General features: G+C 41.4%; 1 protein-coding gene across 3 annotated transcripts in view; it reads right to left on the bottom strand.

Moving 5' to 3' along the window:
• Positions 1–2479: 2479 nt before the first annotated feature.
• The window catches only part of RFTN2 (raftlin family member 2), a 61961-nt gene continuing 41596 nt past the window's right edge, over positions 2480–22844 (bottom strand). For all 3 annotated transcript variants that reach the window (XM_039495380.1, XM_039495383.1, XM_039495382.1), the window contains exons 9-10: positions 12074–12152; positions 2480–5764 (exon numbers count right to left, since the gene is read on the bottom strand). In XM_039495380.1, coding sequence (XP_039351314.1) covers positions 5495–5764; positions 12074–12152 — 349 coding nt within the window. In that variant the 3' untranslated portion in view covers positions 2480–5494. The remainder of the gene's footprint in view (positions 5765–12073; positions 12153–22844) is intronic.

Below are 22844 nucleotides of genomic sequence, written 5' to 3'. Positions count from 1 at the left end.
TCTACTAAAGCTAGGGAAACGTGGAGAACTTGCAGAGCAAGATGCCAGAGTTCCAACGACTGTCACGGGCGGTAAGAAGGAACTGAGGGGGCCCCGGGTCGGCAGGATCATATATTGAGCGCCATGTAGGTGCCACTCCAGGGGGCTCCACAGCCGACCCGACGGATGCTGTGAGAGGAAAATCTTTCCGATGACTGTGCATGCGGCACGCACACAGCTAATTGTAATCGATATGAGCAAGCACTCGAAGAAGAAATAAAAGTTCCAGCGGTAGCATATGATATAGTGTTATGTATACCACTCCAGGCGACTTCCAGGTTGTCTGAGAGGGTACCGAGGTTACACGTATCATCTTCGATGGCCTGTGCATATTTCACAGCTTCAACAGAATCCTCAGAAAGATGCTAGACACTGTACTGTTGGTGGATGTCTGACTCGTGAGGAGTTGGAAGATGCAGTGAGAGCCGAGCAGCGTTTGATTCGGTCGACAGTTCAGCACTTTGTCTTGTGCAAGTTGGTGTTCCAGATATTTGGCTAAATCTGGTGCGTGATCTTCACACTAGTACTGGTGTAAGAATGCACACTGGTTTTTGGTCTTTGCCATATTTCTACACAACCTCAATGCATTCTCACATTGGCAATATTCCGTTGACTGGATATTAGGACTTGCTGCTGCACACGTCGGAATCAAGGTTGGTCAAAAAGTGTTTGCTGACCTAGACTATGCAATGTTTCCTTGCTTGTGGAGAAGTCACAATTTGTCCTGCCCTGCACCATAGGGGAGAACATCATGGCAGAAAACCAAGGCCCAGTACTTCAGAGCAGAACCCCCAGTGCAGGTGGGGTCGAATACTGTGGAGAGCTCACCTACCTAAGCTGCAAGTAAAGTTCAAATGGTTGTAGCAAGCTGGATGTTCTTTTATTAATAGGTCTTGACACCTCCTGCAAGTCTATGTCTTGCTTATAGACACACAAACAACTTTAGCTGATGCAAAGTTCAGGATCTATAAAACCTGTGCATTACCTGTACTACTGTATATTTTGGTTAAAAATAGATCTGAAAAAAGCAGTTCAGTAGCTCAGCTGAACGAAGGCCACAAACTCATTTTGTAATGGCTACCAAACAGCTGTAACTTTGGGTTGCTGCTGAACTGGCAATTTGGGGCCCGATTCTGCAAGGTGTTGAGTAACCTAATGTGACTGTAGTGGGAGCTGAGGGTGTGCTGAACTTTGTAGGGCAGCGTTCTGAGAGGTGAAAGGCTCCGTATCTCATTACCTGTCTCCATCTCAACTGCTTTTCTTCAGTCTGGACACCAGATACCAAAGTTATTGCTTTGTCTTACAGAACAATTTCTATCCTTCAGGCTGTGCTCTACTATAGATACTTTATTCCCTTTAGATTCCCTTTAATACCTCCAGTCCTGGTGACTGACTGTATTTAAGTTTCTGATGTTGTTTCGTAATGTCATCCTTTGAAACATCAGTCTCTCTTAAGTGACCTCAAGTCTGTGGCAGGAATTTATAGGCAGACGGTGAAAAATTACAAAAGCCCTTACTTGCTGGTTATGTAGCAAAAGAAAATAAAAAGCTCTAGGATACAGGGTGAGCGTTCTGGGAAAGTCATGTCTGAGTTAAATAGTATGTACACTGGGCCTCCTGCAGGGGGAAGAAACTAATATGTCATCTTTTAGATGAGTGAAATACAAAGGTGCTGGACCTCAGCACAGCTGTATAATAATTGTAGAGTAGGTTTCTGGGAGATAACTGCAACTTCAGGTAACATAACAAATAGTAAAGCTGTAGGCTAAGTTTTATGTTCTCTAGGATTTACTACCATTAAACTATCCCACACAGGAATACAAGTTAGCACTTTACCCCAAAAAGCAGTTGGACTGGAGCTTTTATAACTTGAAAAAAGCTTTAAGTTTGCATGTTAAAGTTCTTGGTATAGTGTAATGATACATTTGCCTATTTCCTTTGTGTGCGCATATTTAGCTGCTTCTGCAGATTTGACTGATATACTCTAAGTATTTATTGTATATTAACTATCTTTTAATGCCATTTGTTTTTCTGGTTACAAAGTCAAGCATTCAACATAAATCTGGCATTTCCTAAATTTTAAGTCTCCCCTTGTGTACTTATTGAAGCAGGGGTCCTGTAGGAAAAACAGCATGTGATCATGCACTTAAAGACTTTACCATAATACAACAAACACAAGAACTAAGGGTCACCAAATGAAATTAATAGGCAGCAGGTTTAAAACAAATAAAAAGGAAGCATTTCTTCACACAAAGCACAGCCAACCTGTGGAACTCTTTGCCAGAGGATGTTGTGAAGACCAAGATCATAACAGGGTTCAAAAAAGAACTAGATAAATTCATGGAGGGTAGGTCCATCAATGGCTATTAGCCAGGATAGGCAGGGATGGTGTCCCTAGCCTCTGTTTGCCAGAAGTTGGGAATGAGTGACAGGGGATGGATCACTTGGTGATTACCTGTTCTGTTCATTCCCTCTGGGGCACCTGGCATTGGCCACTGTCAGAAGACAGGATACTGGGCTAGATGGACCTTTGGCCCTACTGGGTCAGACCATTCTTATGTACCATAATTAATAGGAACCAGGGAGCCAAACAAAAGTTGCATAGGCAGCCCTAAATTTGCCTAACCTGCAAGTGCTGGACTTTGCAACCTAAACCATTTTTTAAATGTAGCTTTTTTAAAAAAGGAAAAAAGTAAAAACATTTTTATGTATAACTGTAAGAACTCTTACACCCCCATTCCTGCATCATTATGATCATTTGAACCCTGAACTTTTGGCAATGGAGAACAAACTACCACCTGAGCTACAGGACTAACTACATTAGCTGGCTGCAGAAGAAGGCTGTTATCCTAGAGGAGGAGTGGGCCACTGGAACTATGTGCTGGATCCCTGGAGGTGGTTGAGAAGCCTGACTTAGATTTCTCTGTCCCCTCCACCTTGGGAGGTGTAGCAAGCTCCCCAGAAATGGGATGAGATGCTGCAGTCATATGCTGGGTCTGTTTGGCTGAGGGCATGGGGGAAACCCCATCTAGGCTCTTCCCCAAAACCCCACTGCATAAGCTACTCTGGCAGTTCCCAGTGTACCCAGTTGTGTGCGCTGTGAGATGGACTGGGCTCTTAAAACTTTCAAAATGTTATTATTTTGACATGCCACCAACATTTTCCTGAGGAATTCAAGAGCGAGAAGGAAAATGGCAATTTTAAACCATTTATAACTCCGCCAAACCTGAATGGAATTTCATGGGACAAGTAAAAGGCACATCTCTAATCCCAGCGTTTTTTCTCTGCCAAATTTAAATACCCAGAGGTGTTACAGCTTCTCAAAGCAACCAAACAAACTGGCAAGAATCTGCTACAACAGAAAAAGTGTTAGGCAGCTTAAATGGAGGGGTTGTTACCAGCTTCCATTAAAATAATTTCATTCTCTGATGTGCGTTATTTCTTGGATTTTCTGTAAAACAAACAAAACCCCATGGAATTGAATTGAACTGAAATAGCACTAAACCTTTCCTTGATTCAGTGTTGCTCATTACACCGTAATAACATAAACATGTTCTCACCCCCGTGCTGGCCCCTGAGGATCCAATGATCATTCCTTCTGTCCACTGTGAATTCCACCATCCTACCAGTCTGGGCCAGAAGTCCCTTTGCAGTCTGTTAATGCTGTTCTCTCCATTGCTGAGCTCCACGATGGCAATAGAACACAGCAGACTTCTTTGAAGTATAAATATTCTACTGGAATAGAGCCACTTCAAAGGGGATGTATATGGGATAATACTGGAGGGGGATTTTACCTAATGCATTGTGTGTGCAAAGTGGTTAAAGAAAGAGAAGGGTCAGTTAAGCAAGGCCTTCCTTCCATCCAACTGTAGTAAAAGGACCCTGATTGTCATTTAATTACATTTTCTTAGTACTGTGCAATTCTTATTTTGGCCAAATCTGTTCCCATCAGTTTAAATGAAATTAGGGATTGATCCTGTTAATCAAATGTCTTGTGAAGGTGCATGTCACAGCTTGTGCTTATAATGTCCATAACAGTGATTGATTGCAACTAAAACTTGCATTATTCAATCACCTTTATCATCGACACATGCATTTTTCTTTGCCTTCCCCCACTCTCCATCCTTTTCTCATTTAAAATTTTTGCATTCTCTATAAATTAAATGGCAACTTTCTATAGGCAATGACTGAACTACAATACCAGCCTAAAGAGCCCAACATTGATCAAAATAAAAGATGAAAACTGTTACTTTATTTTTATACTAATGACTTGGTTCCAGAGGTTTATAATAAGCTAAATGGCTGATCAAATTAGGCAGTGACTGAATTACTATTGCAATACAGCTGCAGAAAATCACTATTAACACCTCTTCCAACACACCTATGTCAATGTTAGGGTTTCCTCAGTACTCAGGCCTCTTGAGCTACTCTCCTTGAAGATGCTGATCTATAATAGTTTTCATAATTACATCTGCAAGTCTCTTCCAACCAGGAACTTCATGAACAGGTGAATACATTTTATACACACTGATATATGTATTCAGTTGAGACATAGCTTTTATGTTTTCATATATGATCCTGAGGGTCTAATTTTGCCTTTCCACATGACTGCCCCCAAAACAGAGCTACATACAAGCAGCATTACTGTGCACCCATAATCTTACTGGTAACACTCTTTGCATAGCCTTCCAAATGATCTGTTTCCATTGATTGGAAAGGTAATAGTTAGTTGTGCTGAATGTCCTAGGAGGCCCTTTGTCTTAGTTTTGGATTGTCCCTGACAGCTCCTTTCTTTTAGATGTAACTGAATGAGGGCAGAAAACATCCACCCCACACACTCCCATTGCTCTTGGTTTTAACAGTGTGCACATATGCAAGCTGGAATGTGGCTTTATGTGTTAGGTACATCCTGCTACAGTACTCTCATTGAGACTGAAAGTGCAGCACTGACATTTCTAGGTTTAACAGGTTCTGGATTTAGGCACGGCAAATAAACTAAAAATTGCAATTAAAACTTAAAAGGACAGTCAAGTACTTTATAGTTAATTTTTTTAAATCCTCCAACATTTGTGATACTCTTTCAGAAAAATACCATTTCCTTCTAATTGTGGAAAGCATAATGTTTTCCGACTCCACTGTCTCTTAGACCACAAGCCATATCTGACCTGCCAAGTTTGCTTCCCTGTTGTTTATAAGCATCATTGAGAATATGACCAATGAGATTAGCAGAGTTCTAGAAATGCAATGTTCCATTAAGAACAGACATAAACCCAAGGTATTTTACAGTAGCAGTAGTAGTAGTATTTGCTAACCGTATAACTCTAGAAAGTAGCAAAAGATATATAAACATGAGTCTGGGAAAACCAAAGGATTATACAAATGCATATAAAGTAACTTCAGTCTTTACATTTGTTTTAATTATTTACAGTTCCCTCCAATACAGTTACTTACTTGGTCACATACACGTGACCTGAGTGGCTCCATCTTCCTGCTCGAACTGTCCATCATCCATTTCCCTTAACACACTATCGCTGCTATTGAATCCTGAGAAGCTTTCATATTGGGTAGATCCTTCCTTGATCCAACATCGTTTAGAAGGAGACAGATGAAACTCATCAGGTGGATGCCCACTTTCTGCAGGGTGAGACGTAGGTGTGTCTAACCCAGTACTTCTGCTAGAGACTTTGCCTTTCTCGTCACTTCTGAGCTGCCTTGTGGATTTTTTCTGAAACACAAGAGATGTTTGAGCCCTGAGTCACATAGAACAGGCAAAAAACTGAGTTAGAACCTGGATTTCGGAATAAACAGCTAAAAGGATTAAAAAAGGTTCCACACCTAAAACACATGAATTTAATTTAAGGAGTAGTAACAGAGGAGATTTATGGGACACCACAGGAATTTTTTGGCTTGTTCCAGAATATAGCTGCCCTACATTACAAACTCCTTTGGAATATAGAAATGATAAATAAAGAATAAAACTTAAGAAATAATGTATTCAGTTTGAGAAATAAGAAAGTAATTGCCTCAGATCAAAAGACACTGTATAGGATCAAGGTTAGAGCAAGCACAGGAGCCATGTTAACAGAAAGTAGCTGTTATATTATTTAGCACTTATATAGCACTTTACAGATTCAAAGCCATTTACAAACATTAACCATTTCACCCCTGTGAATAGGCATAATCATTTCCATTTTGTAGGTGAGGAAACTGAGGCATGGATAGGTTAAATGAGTTGGCCAAGGTCACACAAAGAAAGTGTCAGAGCCAAGATGAGTACACAGGAGTTCCTGACCCCTTGTGCCATTCTTAGACCATTACACAGCATTAACTTATACAGTTTGAACTTTTCCCTGCACCCCTTCTGAAACTATTAAATAATGTCCCTTTTGGCTAAAGGAAAGGGATGTGGAGGTGGTTGATACATGACAGACTGCACATTAAGACTAAAGGGAAGTAGTGGCCCCTGGAGAAAGAGAAGGGAAATAGATTTTGTTTGGCTGCCTCAGTGAGGTGTGGCGAGGCCTGCACAAAAGGAAGGAAGAAAGTCAAATAAAATTTTGTGTATGGGTCAGTGTCAGAGCTTTATCATTCAGGGTTGCTTTTCTGACTTAGTTGCATTGCCCTCTGAACCATTTGTTGAGGGAAACAAATGTTATAACTATCATTAGATGAAAAACATTAAAATATGATCCTGTAATCCAAGAGGCCATTGAAACATTACACCTCTTCAGGTAAAGTAAGGAAATCATGTGCCAGACAAAATTCTACCATCCCATCATAAAGCCTGAAGTGGAGGAGAGAGGAAATGGACAGTTCCTAATTAATGCTTTCTTCGGGGGGCTTGTGGGGCCACAGAACAAGTTTGGGGCATTTTCCCCAAAACAGGGCAGACCCTTGCTGCTGAGAAAAGTAAGCTGCATATACCAGCTGCTACCTGGGGTCAGGCTTCCACACCCTGCGCAGTAGAAGGGAGGGTAAGGGCTGATATTTACAGTGTTGCCAACTCTCATTATTTTTATTATGAATGCTGTGATATTTGGTGTTTTTCTTAAAGTCCCTGCTGCTAGAATCATGTTATTACCTGGCAATCTCAACTTCCTTAGAAAACAAAAATAAAGTGCATTTCTAGCCCTTATAGTTGCAAAGAAAAGTTTAAAACTTGTGAAGCCTAAAGACTCCACTATGAGAAAGCAAATAAAAAGAACCTCAAAATTACGGATTTTAAAATCTCATGATTTTTAAGCCAATCTCATGGTTTCTGGAGCTTGACTCATCATATTTAAATGTTGGGATAGGCAATACTGAGGCTATTTATTTACTTTGTGTCATTCAACCAGTTAGACTGAGGTAACCTACTCAGTTTCACTTTCTGACTCTCATGTGCTATAATGTGCTGCAATGTTTGAGCTGCAAATGCTTTAGGGGAATGTTTTTAGACCCAAACAAAAAACGGTTTCCATCAGAATTTTATTTTTAAACAAGAAACAATTCTCTTGTTTTTATAAAACCTACATTTTGGGCCTAAAGAGGTTTCTTGAAAAACAACAGCTTCAACATAACGCAAACTTCACAACAGCCATCAGAAAAGAGACATAGTCAAGAATAAAATACAAGTCAAAGTGTAATCCTCAGTACCAGGAGGTCACCTAGGTCTCTCTAAGCAAAAAGAAACATTAATTTGCCAACATTTAATACCTCACGTATATCAGATTATAACTAGCTCATGCAGGGATCATCTTAACGAGAATTTATTCATTAAGAGTTTCTAGGGCAGAAGTTAAAAATGGAGAATGCTTCAGATCTCAATAACTGAGTTTAGACGTGAAATCTATCTGCACGGTACACAGCTTGTGAGACAGACTACATTAGTCAGGCAGAATTAGTAAGCATTTGGATTTCATCCATTAAATGGAGGTATATAGAGGTAAGAATTGTTTGGTTGCTAAACCATGGCCATTTTTTTGAAATGACTTATCCTTTATGACATTTTGTCTCTTTAGTCAAGTTTAAGGTTTAGACAAAAATCATGTTATAAATGGAAAAACAGGAAAAGTTTAAAAAATGCTATTCAGCTCCAGACTGAACCACTTACTCATTCCGCACTGAAATGACCTCAGTGCATTGAGATTTCCTGCTAGAGAAACAAAACATTCATCAGTGCTAGAAAGGGCATGTGTATTTAGATACTGTGTGCTTTTATGTTTTAAATACACTGGTCCCATATGACAGTAGGTAGATATACATCAACTATTCCTTATTTACAGACTTTCTGTACATTAATATTTAAGTCAAGGCATTCAGATTTCAATTAAATAAAAGAATGGCTACAGCACACGCTATCCTTATGGTTTTTTAACTCAAAGGATGTAAAGGTCATCCAACTGCTGATCGTCACAGGATTAGGTGAAACAAAGAATTTAAACGGGGGTGGGTGGGGTGTACAAATGTCTCCTGTCTTGAACGTCAAGCACTTTTACAAGTCTGATCAGTCACTCAGATGGATTATTTTTAACAAACTACAGTTTACTTGGATTTTAAACCTCTCACAGTGGGAACCTGCCTTAATTGTTCTGTAATTGCTTTATAGGTGGTGGTGGAGATAATAATAATTAATAGTTAGTAGTAGTGTGTGTGGTGCATTACAGATATACAGGAAGACAAGGTCCCTGAGGGGAGATTTAAAATCCAAATTATACATAATACAGAAAAAAAAAAACCCACAGGGCAAGGAAAACATCAGAAAAGTCACATAGTTTGGTCTGTTAACAGCTAACACTGATTTGGAACTAACAAGATGTCATTTAAAAAAATTAATGAGATAAATCATTAAGAGTTTAATGTCAGGCATGAAAAGAATAAATAACAGGATTTGAAGAGTATAACTGAGGACAGTTGGTGTCCTGAACAGGGCCGGCTCCAGACACCAGCATTCCAAGCAGGTGCTTGGGGTGGCAATCTGCAAGGGGCAGCAGTCTGTGTGTTTTTGCCCCCAAGCAGCACGCCGAATTGCCACCGCAGATGGCGGGGCAGTCCGTGTGCTGTTAGGGCAGCACGCGCGTTTCCGCAGCGGCGGAAATTCGGAGGCAGCTTCTGTCTTCAGCCAGAAGACAGAAGCTGCGCCGCCGTGGACAGCTGAACATAGAAGCTGCCGCCGAATTGCCGCCGCCGCCGAAACGCACGTGCCGCCCATACGGCACACGGACTGCCCCTGCCATCCACGGCGGCAATTCGGCACGCTGCTTGGGGCGGCAAAAACAGTAGAGCCGGCCCTGGTCCTGGAGGAAGGAAACTGTTCCAGGCAAAGGGGCAGTGTGAAAAAGTTGCAAAGCAACAAGCTGGAGACAAAAGACAAAGGGTGCATTAAAACCTGAGGTGCTGGCAAAATCTAAGAGGAGGAATAGGTTGAAGCTTGCTGAGATGTAGGCAAGGGCAACAGCATACAAAGTCTTGAAGGCAAGGAGTTTGTACTTTGAGTAAAGAGACAAGAAAGCGAATAAAAAAATGCAAGTATGTGGATGAAGAGAATGTGACATGACTGGAGATAACAATTTGAGCTGTATATATATATTAGATTGGAAAGGGAGAGACAAGAGGCAGAGAGGAGGAAGAAGGGGAGGTAAGTTAATACCTTTTTTTATTGGACCAACTTCTGTTGGTGAGAGAGAGACAAGATTTTGAGCTTACACAGAGCTCTTCTTCAGATCTGGGAGGAGGTTTGAGAGGAGGAAGTTATGCTAGTCTAGGCAAGAGATAATCCGGGCATGAACCAGGAACAGAGAGAGAGTGGGAGATTAGTACAGGATGTGGTGACAGCTTGGATGTGAGGAGAGAAGGACAGGGAGGGTTCAAATATGACTTCAGGGTGGTGAGCCTGAGATTCTGGGAGGCTAATGGAGTTGTCAACACAGATGGACAAAGGGAAGATGTCATTATATCACACAATACTATTACAAAAATGTTTATCTGTGAAGTTGCAAATTTGGGTCTGAATACAGATGGACATATCTGCAGTGTCTTACAAGGGTTTGTCCTGCCTTCCTTGGTGGGGCTGTGTGGATGGCAGAATTTACTACACTGCATATCTGCAACTGCTTGTGCAATTCTGGCCCTTGACTGCATGTGGTTATTACCACCAGCTCTATAATGCTCAATGTGCCTTTTATAGTGTTGCTACAAGGAGGGAGTTCCCCAAATGGAACAGGGAGCAGCTGAAGTTCAGCTGCTGCAGGGGCTATTCTTGGGCCTTTTATTGTTACCACATTTTTTTTTCATGTGGTAACATATGTCCTGTCACACAGCTCACCTAAAGATTATGCTATCACTTGCATATTCTTCTCAAGGAGTTCTGAGACACAAGCGGTCCATTTCCTAGACACTACTGTGCTAATAAACGATGGTCACATAAATACCACCCTATACCGGAAACCCACTGACCGCTATACTTACTTACATGCCTCCAGCTTCCATCCCGGACACACCACACGATCCATTGTCTACAGCCAAGCTCTAAGATACAACCGTATTTGCTCCAATCCCTTGGACAGAGATAAACACCTACAAGATCTCTATCAAGCATTCTTAAACCTACAATACCCACCTGCTGAAGTGAAAAAACAGATTGACAGAGCCAGAAGAGTACCCAGAAGCCACCCTACTAGACAGGCCTAAAAAAAAAAAAATAACACAACACTAGCACCATTACCTACCAGCCCCCAAAAAACCTCTCCAGCGAATAATCAAAGATTTAAAACCTTTCGTTAAAGATGATGCCTCTCTCTCAAAGATATTTTGAGACAGGCCAGTCCTTGCTTATAGACAGCCTCCCAACCTGAAGCAAATACTCACCCAGCAACGCACACCATACAACAACAACACTAACACTAAGGAACCTATCCTGCAAAGCCCGATGCCAGCTCTGTCCACATATCCATTCAAGTGACACCATCACAGGACCTAATCACATCAGACACACCATCAGGGGCTCGTACACCTGCACATCTACCAACGTGATATATGCCATCATGTGCCAGCAATGCCCTCTCCATGTGTACATGGCAAACCGGACAGTCTCTACGCAAAAGAATAAATGGACACAAATCTGACATCAGGAATCATAACATTCAAAAACCAGTGGGAGACACTTTCAACTTCTACCCACTCAGTGACAGACTTGAAGGTGGCAATTTTGCAACAAAAAAACAAAAAAAGACTCCAAAGAGAGACTGCTGAACTGAATTAATATGCAAACTAGATACAATTAACTGTGGTTTAAACAAAGACTGGGAATGGGTTGGGTCATACACCAATTGAATCTATTTCCTATGTTAAGTTCTCCTCACACCTTCTATGGGCCATCTTAATTATCACTTCTAAAGTTTTTTTCTCCTGCAACGATAGCTCATCTCAATTGATTAGACTCTGCCTGTTGGTATGCATACTTCCACCTTTCATGTTTCTCTGTATGTATAAATATGAAACCTGAGATCAGAAAGAAGTTTTCTTTATGATGTGGAATACCAGCAGAATTTGTATGGTTGCAGTGCATTGAAAGGCTTGCCAAAGTTCTTGAAGGAACAGCTACAGGATATCCAACCAGAGATTAATTCTGGAAACAATATTTCAGTCTAAATAATAGATTTTAGGCTATATACGAGATATTGTTTTCATCCAGGTACTGCTTCACTTATTAACTAACTGCATTGCTGGCCTAAATGAGTTGGCCAAGGTCACACTAAATGAGATAAAATTGAGATAAAATGCAAACCAGTCAAAAAGGGGAAAAACAAAACGAAACTAAACTAAAAAACCCCAACGTGACATTACTGAGACAACTGCTAATATCCTCTAGAAACCTGCATCTAACTTTCTATAGTTAAGGCTCATTCTATCATTCTTTATTCCCTAATTTCAAATCCTAGTTTGCTTCTGTATGAAACTAAAAATCATTACCTAAAACTGTTGATGCAAAAGGTTAATCAGCAGCCACCAATCACTGTCCATATTCAACTACAGTAAGAACATAATCCTTACTCACCTCTGGACTCTGGGTAGTTGAATTCCACATAACAGGTCTCTGAAGGAAAACAACTTGCTTTGTGGCCAGATTTCCTTCACTGCAAGTTAAAGCAGATAATTTGAGTGTTTTAGAGGCAATAACATTTATTTGTAGCTTGCTTTTGATTATCTAGACTTTCAGGGTAACTGTACATTTTATGATGCACACACAACATATGCTATAGAAGGAGTTGTTAGTATCACCTATAATTAAGGTTGCCTAACACTTTCTTGTATAGGCCCTGTTTTCAGTTACTTTTAATTTTGACAAACTTTAAACATTTGGGCTGAAATTTTCCATGCCAGTGCTTGTCTCGGCCTGAAGTTTTTTGGAAAGTTTTAGATAAAATTATTCAGCCATTTCTGAGGCAGACATTAGGGAAAATGTTGTCTTGCCCATGTTAAAAAATTCTTACAAACCCTTTTACTGAGAAGCTATAGTGATGCCATAGGTTGGAGCAGGGACTTGAAATTTAGCTGATGAGGGTGGAAAAATGGGGTGTCCTTGTGGCAGGAATGTTCCTTTTATTGCCCCATGAAAATTTAAGATATAAATCTCTGAAAAGTGCAGCTCACACATGCTGAATAGAGACTTGTTAGAGTTTGTCAATATCATTCGCCAAAAATTCTGTCTGCTCCTAGCATTCCCCATACTCTCACAGCTCCTATGTATTGACTGTAATGAGCATGCTCCTTCTCTACAGAACAACTGAGCATGCTCTATCCCATGGTTTGTACAATGGGGAGGAGGACTTTTCCTGCAATTAATCACTGTTCCTGGCTGCTGGGGGCTGTTGTGGCACCAGGACTGACAGCAGAAAGATTCTTTCTCTCTCTCCATGCTCCTGCTGCTGGTGCTTAGGCAGTGAAGAGGAAGCTACCTGACCTGAAGGAATACAGAGAGGTGAGGAGCAAGTTGGGGGCAGTGATGGACAGATGCAGAGGGGATCAGAGAGAGAGTGAGTAGTGGGAACAGGGGCAGGAAGGTCTGTAGGTCACTCTACCACACTCCCTCCAAAACCTGGAATCGAATCCAGGATTCCTAAGTCTCCACATTCCTCTGCTGTCAAATAGATGTTAAATACACTGGAAAAATCTGTGTCTCATCACCCTCTAGTGGCTGAGTCACATAGAGGATAATAGCCTACTACTGCTGCCAGTTTCACAGTTAGCTCATGTTGTAGAAGCCTGTATACTCATAGACAACCTTAATTCTGGCATTTCCTAATTTTTTAGTACTTAGCTTTGCAACCTGAACATTCATATAGGGGTTGTTTTTTTTGTATGCAACACACACAAATACATACACATCTATGTAAATGGATTTTGTGTGTGTGATTGTGAACACCTCTAATAAGTTTTCACCTCTGAGAATTCAGTAATTATTAACTTTGAATATTAAGACATTGTCATTTATTGTTTCTCCCCTGTGACATTCCAAAACCAACTATTATCATGACACTTTAACCTTCCCAAAGATAGCTGGAGAACTTGATTCCGTCTGAAACAATTTTCAGGCGTGCTCACTGGCTTAGTAGGCAGGGGCTGCTTTGTGACTGATGTTGGCTGAGCAACAATTTTTATTATGCATGAAGGTCTCTCTGGGCTTGTCTACACAGTGTGGTGGTGCACATCAGTGTACAATTCTAATGTGCTCCAATGTGTTGTGCACTAAGTGGCCCGTGGAGACCCTGCTGGTGTTCACTAAAAGTTCCCTAGTGTGCATTAATGTAGTACTGTTTGAAATGGGTCTATATTAACACGCACTAGGGAATTTTTAGTGTGTGCCAGTAGGGTCTACACAGGTCAGTTAATGAGCCACATGTTGGTGTGCATTAGAATTCACACCCCGTTGATGTGCACTACTGTGCCATGTAGACAAGTCCTAATGTATTTGCTACTGTGTACTACCAAGTTCTTAACGTGGAACAACAACAACAAAAAGTATTAGAAGAATCAACAGTATTTTCTAAGATATACAGTGAGCACCCAACTTAGAATAGCATTAGTTATTGATGCAATTAATTTATACATAACTCAGTATTTTTAAAGATGGCAGCTGATAATGGGATTGACTCTAATTGCCTTTTAGCATGACTGTAATTCCCAGAGATAAGAGGAAAAGAAGGATATTTCTCATTCAGGATAGAGTTCATTTAAAATTGCTTTGACAGAAGAGCAATTTTATGCTTTCAGGAGGCGGTGTTAACAAAAACACTACATTGCCATTTTCAGAGCACTGTTCAGATAAACGTTTGAACTTGAATTTACTTAAAACATCCATCTGAGATTTCATTCCAACAGTATCTTTCTTCATGATGAGCTAAGACATGCCATTATACTATTTTTATATTATTCAGGACTCCTCTGATTGAAAGAAATCAGACAGTTATACTTATTCAGCATTCTTTCTTCATTATAAGCATTTTTCTTTGCCCACATATTGTATATACTCCAGACTGTTGTTTCACTACATGAAGAAAACAATTAGCTCAGATACTTGTAAAAGAAGTAAATGCCACATATTTTCTGTTATTCCATACTCTGATTATTATACACTGGACCAAATAATTGTGTTCTCAGCTACACTAGTGTAAATTTCAGTTACAGTGGAAACAACAAGGAGTCCGGTGGCACTTTAAAGACTCCTTGTTGTTTTTGCGGATACAGATTAACACGGCTACCTCCTGATACTTGACACAATTACAATGGAGTAACTCCACTGACTTCAGTGAAGAGGCTCTGCATTCACATCAAAGAACTGAGCCTTTCCTATAATTTAAAAAAACTGGACTCAAAAGAGGAAATTCATCCCTTCTCACTGTGTTTCTGCTTCTCTTTATTCTTTAAAAGAGAAATGATCCTAATCATCAAGGGGCTGCACAAATCTCAAAATGTAGTTGAACTCCACAGCCACCTGTGCACTCTGGAGCTCAGCTCTTCAGTGATACACTTACATGGTAGCATGCAGGAGAGTGATGAGAGTTTGTGATTAAGTACAGTGGGAATCTATGGATAAAAGTAGTAGCTGAAATCCAGCTGAGGGTTACCTATGCCCTGACTGTGGGTTGTATATGGAGAATTTTATCTTTTATTTTGCATTTACTTGGGCTTTTCATGGGAGAGTACAATTTCACCCACACTAAATGTTATATGTGTATTTATTTTAACACCCCAGTGATTTTCAGGGCAATTTAACTTAATCTTAAAACACATCTCAGCTTTGTAGTGAATTCACAGACAGCTTTTGTGGTTGACATTTATGATTTCTCTGTGGCACAGTAGAGTATCTTTGATGTGATGTTTGATTTAGCCGGGACAGACCAATATTTACTAGGATTGCCTGCACTATGTAACATTTGAAATTATTTTCTATTTGGTCACATGCTGCCCAGATTGTCTAACTAGTACAATAGTGCCCTGTTATCAGCCTGCCAAGATAAGCTGACTGTAATGAATCCTATGGCTCATGATTGTCAAGGGATGCTGAAAGTATGAGACACAGGTTACACAGTGTATCTTTGTTCCCCTCACATGTTCCTGAAATGTAAAAAAAACATATTGGCTTTTATTTTTATGCACGCAGTTAAACATAAATGCAGAAGCAAGGAGAGTTGGATGAGTAAATTCCACTTCAGAAATTGTTATATAAGGAATTATGTACTATAATGTTTAAAGATATTCAAAATGATGAATCCATCTCTCTGAAAGTTCCAAGTGTCAATGTTTCTACTTTAGAACTATACTGCTATAGTGTTAACATTCAAGTTTCAATCTTTTTAATGTTGCTCTTGATAGTCAATGGGACTTTCTTTCTTTCCCCTTCCTTTCTCTAACAAACTTATAGACAGACACACAGTTAAAGACACACACTCCACTGTACACACTTCTCCCCCTAGGGAGAGGATCAGAGAACAAACACGACAGATCTTAGTTATGTTGTTTAGTGCAATGCTGGAAAGTGCTCAGATACTGGGATGAATCTATATAGTATAGAACAGAATAGTGGTCCTGAGTCATTTAGGTGCTTTTGAAAATCCCACACTAAATGAATTTACTACTGATGAAAGGTGCCAGACATAGACAGCCCTAGTTTGGTGGCCTCTATGAAATCACAGAACAGCTGCAGCATTAGCTGTCGGAATGCAAGTTTCCCCACAGTGCCCTGCCACTGTACATAAACCCTACCCACAACGGGCTGCTTGTATGGAAGAGGACAGTTCTGTCTCTGTGCCCCCTTTGCTGAAACTCTGCAGTGGAACCATGGCAAGGGCACATTGTTTAGGATCTTCTGTTTCCAATGAGTGATGGGGTAGACTTGGTATTTGGCCTTTAGAGCTGTTTCATTCTGTTGGTCTGCAGACTCAGTACTGTATTGGTTCATGTTCAGAAAGTTTTCACAACTATAAGAGCTAGCAACCTAGTTTTGTAAAGCAATTAAAGCTTACATTTTGCAGAAATTGATAAGGGCACAAGATAAGTGCTGGTACCACCATGGAAAGGCCCATTTTGACCCAATCCAGGTCTTCAACAAATGTCCTCAGATTCTCTTTGTGGCTCTGTATCTGCTTATAGTTTAATGAATAGAAAACACTGGAAATGGCATATTTTGCTGGTGGCTAAAAACTGTTTCTTGGTAGGAACTGGGCAGTAACAGGGCAAGGTGCGAAATTTGCACTGCTACTTCTGTGGATAAAAAGCGTCAACTCAGCAGCTATTAAAAGCTCTAAATCCACAATAAAATAATAATAATAATAATTAATAAATGGCTCATACCATTTCCTATGTGGGAAATGCCTTCATAGGAGACTTTACATAGGGGAGGAAGAAAATAAATTACTATTTTTGGACTCACCAGATAACGAACAGTAACAATTATTTTTGCTGTATACAAATCCACTTCTGGATAACATGCAGTGAGGCATCTATGCGTATAAAGAAAATGTACTGAAATATCTGGGAGGGAAGGTAACACAGGGACATAGTATTTTATCCCTAGCATGTGCCTCCCAATAAAAAAAAGGTTGTCTAGCTGTTGAATATCACTTTAATGAGTAATTCTGGACTTTAAGTAAATTTGTCCACTTTTAATAAAGCGAGATAAATGAGCTTCTGTTAAAAAAAATCAGCATTTCCTTTATTTAATGATGAAATCTCCACACTTTTTTTTTTTGAGGGGGAGAAGAGAGTAAAGCTCCCAGTTGTCTATGCCCAGGTGACTACTACTGGAAGATAAGTGGTAAGGTGGAAGGACAGAATGTACAGCCTTATTTAAAATGGCCACTGCTAGATATTGGTGACTGTTTCACATACCCATAGTTTTGCCTTTGCACACTTTTCTTGGATGGGCAAAATAAGCAATCTTAACAGACTCTGTGTTGAGGAGTACAGCCCTCTGGAGAGGTTGAAACTGTCAAGTTTCCCCAACTTACTAATGCCTCTTGATCTGGGAGTTGCCTTGCTTCATGACCTCCTTGAATTAAGAGGAGAGTCAAATACTACAGACATCTGGTGTGACCAACCAGTCTGTTTCTCGGAATCTTCATGCATCTTGGTTGGGGTTTGGTCTGAGAACTTTCTGGCTCTTACTCCCTGGAGTATGGAATGAGTATCTCCTCCCTTGGGAGAGTATGTATTCGCTGCAGTTGGGAGCGTGATTCCCAGCCCAGGTAGACAGACACATGCTAGCTGTACTAAAAAAAAATAAAAAATAGCAGTATGGATGTTGTGGCATGGACTAGCCCAGGGAGTCAGGTGGCCTTATACTTGGGTATAGACATGCTCTGAAAGGCCCCTACCCACACACTTCCCTCCTGCTTATATGCCTGCCTCAATGATACCAGGTGGGAATCTTCGCTTTCAGGTTGAATGGTTTCTCTAGCATGGGGCAGGGCCTCTGCCTGATTTTGTATAGGACTTGTACATCCCATCTCATATAAAGGAATGGAAAAACATAATATTAAGCTTTTAAATGTTTAAACTCTGATCAAGAAAAGGGGAGATGGTGAATGCTGGGTAGGTAACAGGCAAACTAACAATTTTTAAAGTCCAGCCTTATTGAAATGCTGCACACGACAAAACAGCCATGGGCTTAATTCACAACAGAATTGAATGACAGTGGGATGACCACAGAATTTAAATTAGAAAGAGAAAAATACATAAAATGAGCTATTTCAAGTTTTCCTCTCATTCCCATGTTCCCTCTTTCTCCTGGGCCCAATGCAATATGAGAACTTAGGTTAAGTAATTAGTGACAAATTAATTACAGCGATGTCAGTTTTTTGCACTATCTTTGCCTTCTGATGCTTGTAGACTGTCTGTCCTGCCCATTTTCAGGGACTGCAGTAAGCAGTGAGGGGAAATAAAGGTCACTACAGAGTAAAGCTGCTGAAATCTCTGCAGGGGAGATGTTTTTCCTTTTCCTCGCCGCACCCTCCCCCCATGTCCTTTTTGGCAGAGTGGTCATGGGAGAGCAGCACAGAGAGTCTTTTGTTAATCTCACTGGCAATTTGTTTGTCTGTTTATGGTGTGTGGGCAATAAATTTGTCTTCTTAATATACATGTGATCATTAAATCAGTCTTTTAAAAAATATGGAACTTGTTAAGGTTGCCACCAGCTCTGATACTAAGATACACAGTATTCAAGCATGACAAATAGTATGTGGGTGATATCATCATGAAGGATATTTCAAGTGTTTAAGATGAAGTTTAGGGACATTTCCTAGGAAAAGAAGGGAAGAAGCTGGGTTGTAAATTCTAATACCAAACTCAGTTTGTGATCCTGAAAATAATGCTGTGCCATCAGTTTGAGTTAAACAATATTCAGACTTTCCAACAATCATGGATTAGTTTGGAGAGTTCAGTCTCTCCGCTTTCAACTGGAGAGTCCTCTGCTACAACAGGGAAAATTCTTCAGAAAAATTATGCAGAAGACATTTAATTCTAGACCCCCTGGTCTCCCTTAATTATGTGAATTTAGAGCAAATCTGTATCAGTAACTATTGTAGTATTAGGCATTGTTGGGTAGATTTTCCCCCAAAAGCTTTATCTACCACTAAGAAGAGAGGCAACAAATTTCATTCCTAAAATTACTAATAATATTATCCTGAGCATCTGAACTTTTGGTAATTCCCAAGAGCTGGCAAATAACTTCTGAGTCTTGTAAACGGGTCGACTCACCCCTGCGGCGCCTCCTGCTGGTTACTCTGGGAATTAGCTTTGTTCAGCACCAGAGCGCCCTCTGCAGGCTGGTGATCCACCTGTTCTCAGGCCCCCATGTCCCTCCCTGGACCCAATGCCCCTTTTCTCCAGGGTGCTGCCCCCTGGCAGTAACCCCTTTTTCGCTCTGGGATTCCCCCTTTGTCTCAGGGAACCCCCACCCTCTATCCCTACCTTGCCTCAATATGTGGCTACTGTCAGTCATTGTCTAGCCCCACACCCTGGGGCAGACTGCAGTATCAGCCTATTCATCATTGGCCGGGTTGGGTTTGGACCTGCTGCTTTGGCCTACCCCTGGGCTGCCCTCTGCAACCCCCAGTACCCGTTGGCCTTGTGCTAGGCCGCAGCCTGGGGCTTTCCTGGCTAGAGCTCCTCAGCCTTTCCCCGGCCCTGCTCCACTCAGGTATTCAGCCTCAAGCTAAGCAGCTAGGCCCATCCCTCTCTGAAGGCAGAGAGAGACTGTCTGCCCTTGGCTTCCCTGGCCTTTTATAGGGGCCAGCTGTGGCTCAGTTTGGGGCGTGGCCTCACCTGCAGCCACTTCCTCAATTAGCCCAGTCTTGAGAACCGCCGCTCTCAAGCCCTGCCAGGTCACTTTTAAACCCCTCTGGGCCCAAGCAGGGGGTCACCCTGCTACAGTCTGAAAAATGTTTTTTTTACATTTTAGGCTTTCTTTGTAAATTACCTTTTTCTTTAATAAGCATTCCAGAGAATGCTAATACCCTTTACTTCATATTCAGAATTATCACAAGTCTTAACTCCATTTTGTTCTTGCTCCTACCAAGGTTCAGTTAAACCCCTCATTTGTTGCTAGCAGGATAATAGTATCCATCAGTACCTCAAATATTTTAAAAAGTCACATCAGGTATCCATTTCTCCAAGACACACTCCACTGTACTCCAATAATAACAATCACAACAATGCTGATCCTATGCGGCAATTCTAGACTAATTCCTACAAAATCACTGCTTGTTTTTCAAGTGTCGTTGCACAAACATACAATGCTGTAAGTTTTAGGTCCTGATGTCCAGCTTCTCTACTATGTTTGTAAGCAGCAAAGAAAACTGTTTTTAAGGAAATATTTCCTGTGTCCTATGTGACCTAACCCTCGAGATAGGGAGTTAAAGGAGAGGGCAGGCTCGCCAGACTCTGCACATCACTTGCTTTCCCAGATCTGAGACAATAATCCATGAACTGCTGCTGTCATGCCTTTATAGAAGCTTTTATTTTGTAAAGTAGAATATCTATTGCAAAAACAGGAAAACTATTAAAAGTTCCAGAAGTTGAATCTACAACTTCAGTGCATCACACCATACTGATTCAGATCAGAACCACATGAAACAGCAAAGAAAGCCCATTCATCACATGATAAATCTGGCTAGAACCCAACCCTGCTTTCCTTAAATGTGAGTTTCTATGCTAGCATTAATGGGAGGAGGATCAGTCAGTTTTATTAATGTCAGTTTTGAGACCGTCACATCTCTACAAAGAGAAACAATGAACATTAATAGTTAATGGAGAGAACAGATTCTGTGTGATAAATTAGGAAAACAGAAAACTTTAAAAGAAGAAATTAAAAATGGAAAGCAAATTTTGCTGTTAAGTCTTTGCTTTTAAACAGAGTTTAATTAAGAATTATTTTACACAAGTTAACTTTGTTTAAAGATATGGAAAAATCATTTGCCAGAATTTCTAGTGCTCTACTAAATAACCTCCCAAAATGTTCCATTTATTGGAGATAAAAACGCTAATTGTGACTGTTCTTAGCAGTGTAGTCTATTAGATACTGTTCCTGAAACCTGTTAATATTCTATCTTGGTTTTGAGGTCAGAGTTCAAAGTCTGGGAAAAGGAACAGCTGTATAGACTGCATAGAATGCTCTTCTGTATTCAGACTTTTAACTTGGATTCTTAGGATAATCTGATGATGGCATAATGCCTATTACAAATACTAGTGTTTCGGGAATTTCCTCTTTTTTTTTAAATAGCTATATTGAGACCTGGAAATAGTAGTTATCAATATAAATTCTACTCAGACTGACGGTACAACACATTCTTCTTTATAACAGTTTTATCAATTCACACTGTCCCTTTAGAGACTTAAAATGAATCTGATAGGCACTATATAAATGTAAGTGAGTTTCTTCCAAAGGCACTTCACCAGACACCCTAACACAACATATACTTAACAGTACACACAAACAAACAATATCCAATAATTTAGGACAGGAAACAAATACTTTATCCAGTGGAGATATTTTTTTTTAACATAGCCATAATATAACTATCCAGGTTAAAATCTGGCCAGGATACAACTTCCCTCCTTTTGCATGACCACAATTAGTAACAGTAATGTTATGCTGTATTTAAAAGACAGCACATCACAAAGAATCATCACGTAAGCATCATGCCAGGGTACTGGGTTGACAGTAAATCAGGAGTATCCACCTAATGAATCATTAAGAGCACTTCCTGCAGCACACGCCTGTTTCTAAAGTGTTTAGTTTTCCTTGTTTCCCCAGGGCCGCCCAGAGGGGGGGGGCAAGTGGGGCAATTTGCCCCAGGCCCCGGGCTCTGCAGGGGCCCCCATGAGAATGGCTGAGGCTCCCTCCTTGGCCCCAGCCCGACCTGACCCCGTCTCCACCCCTCTCCTGGAGCCTCAGCGCATCCAGCAGCGCCCCTGCACAGCTACAGTGTGGCTCCGGCAGGGCCCCTGAGCTCCGTCCTGCTCAGAGCTGTGTGGTAAGGGGGCGGGGCTACGAGCTCCAGGTTGAGCTCAGCTCCCTCCGCTCAGCCTGGAGCTCACAGCCCCGCCCCCTTACCACGTGGCTCTGAGCGGGGTGGAACTCAGAGGCCCTGCCAGAGTCACGCTGCCACTGTCGAGTGAAGTCCTGGATACGCGGAGGTTCCGGGTGAGGAGGAAGCCGGGGGTAAGGGGCCGGGAGGGTTGGCTAAGGGGCAGGAAGTCCCGGGAACAGGGAGGGAGCAGAGGTTGGGGGGATGGTCAGGGGACAGGGAATGTGGGGGTTGGATCGTGGGCGTTCCAGGGGTCTGTCAGGGCTCAGCGGGGGGGATAGAGGTTGGGGCGGTCAGGGGACAGGGAACAGGGGGGTCCCAGGGTGGTGGTTGGGGGGGCGGTGTCTCTGGGGGACAGTGAGGAGACAAGGAGCAGGATGGGTCGGGGATTCTGAGGAGGGCGGGCAGTCGGGGGGCAGGAAGTGGGTGGGGGTCGGATAGGGGGCAGGGCTAGGCTGTTTGGGAGGCACAGCCTTCCCTACCCTAAAGCTCATTCAGCAGTCTGAGGCTTGCAGAAGAGCCAAGCTGTTAGCTTTTCCATTAGGGCTACCATCCCTTCCACTTCTCAAATGCCAAATTGTTGTCTATATTTAATTTCAGTGCCATAGGGAGATTCATGTCAGGGGAGGGTAGCTTCATTTAAAATTAGCCACTGGGGGGGAGGGATCACATGAGAAGAGCAATATCCTGCCCAACCCTATCAAAGGGAGATCCCCCTCCCCTGCATTCCCTGAGGCTCCA

Source organism: Mauremys reevesii, linkage group 11, assembly GCF_016161935.1.
Source record: "Mauremys reevesii isolate NIE-2019 linkage group 11, ASM1616193v1, whole genome shotgun sequence".
Lineage (NCBI taxonomy): Eukaryota > Metazoa > Chordata > Testudines > Geoemydidae > Mauremys > Mauremys reevesii.
This window is presented reverse-complemented; position numbering and strand designations above follow the sequence as displayed.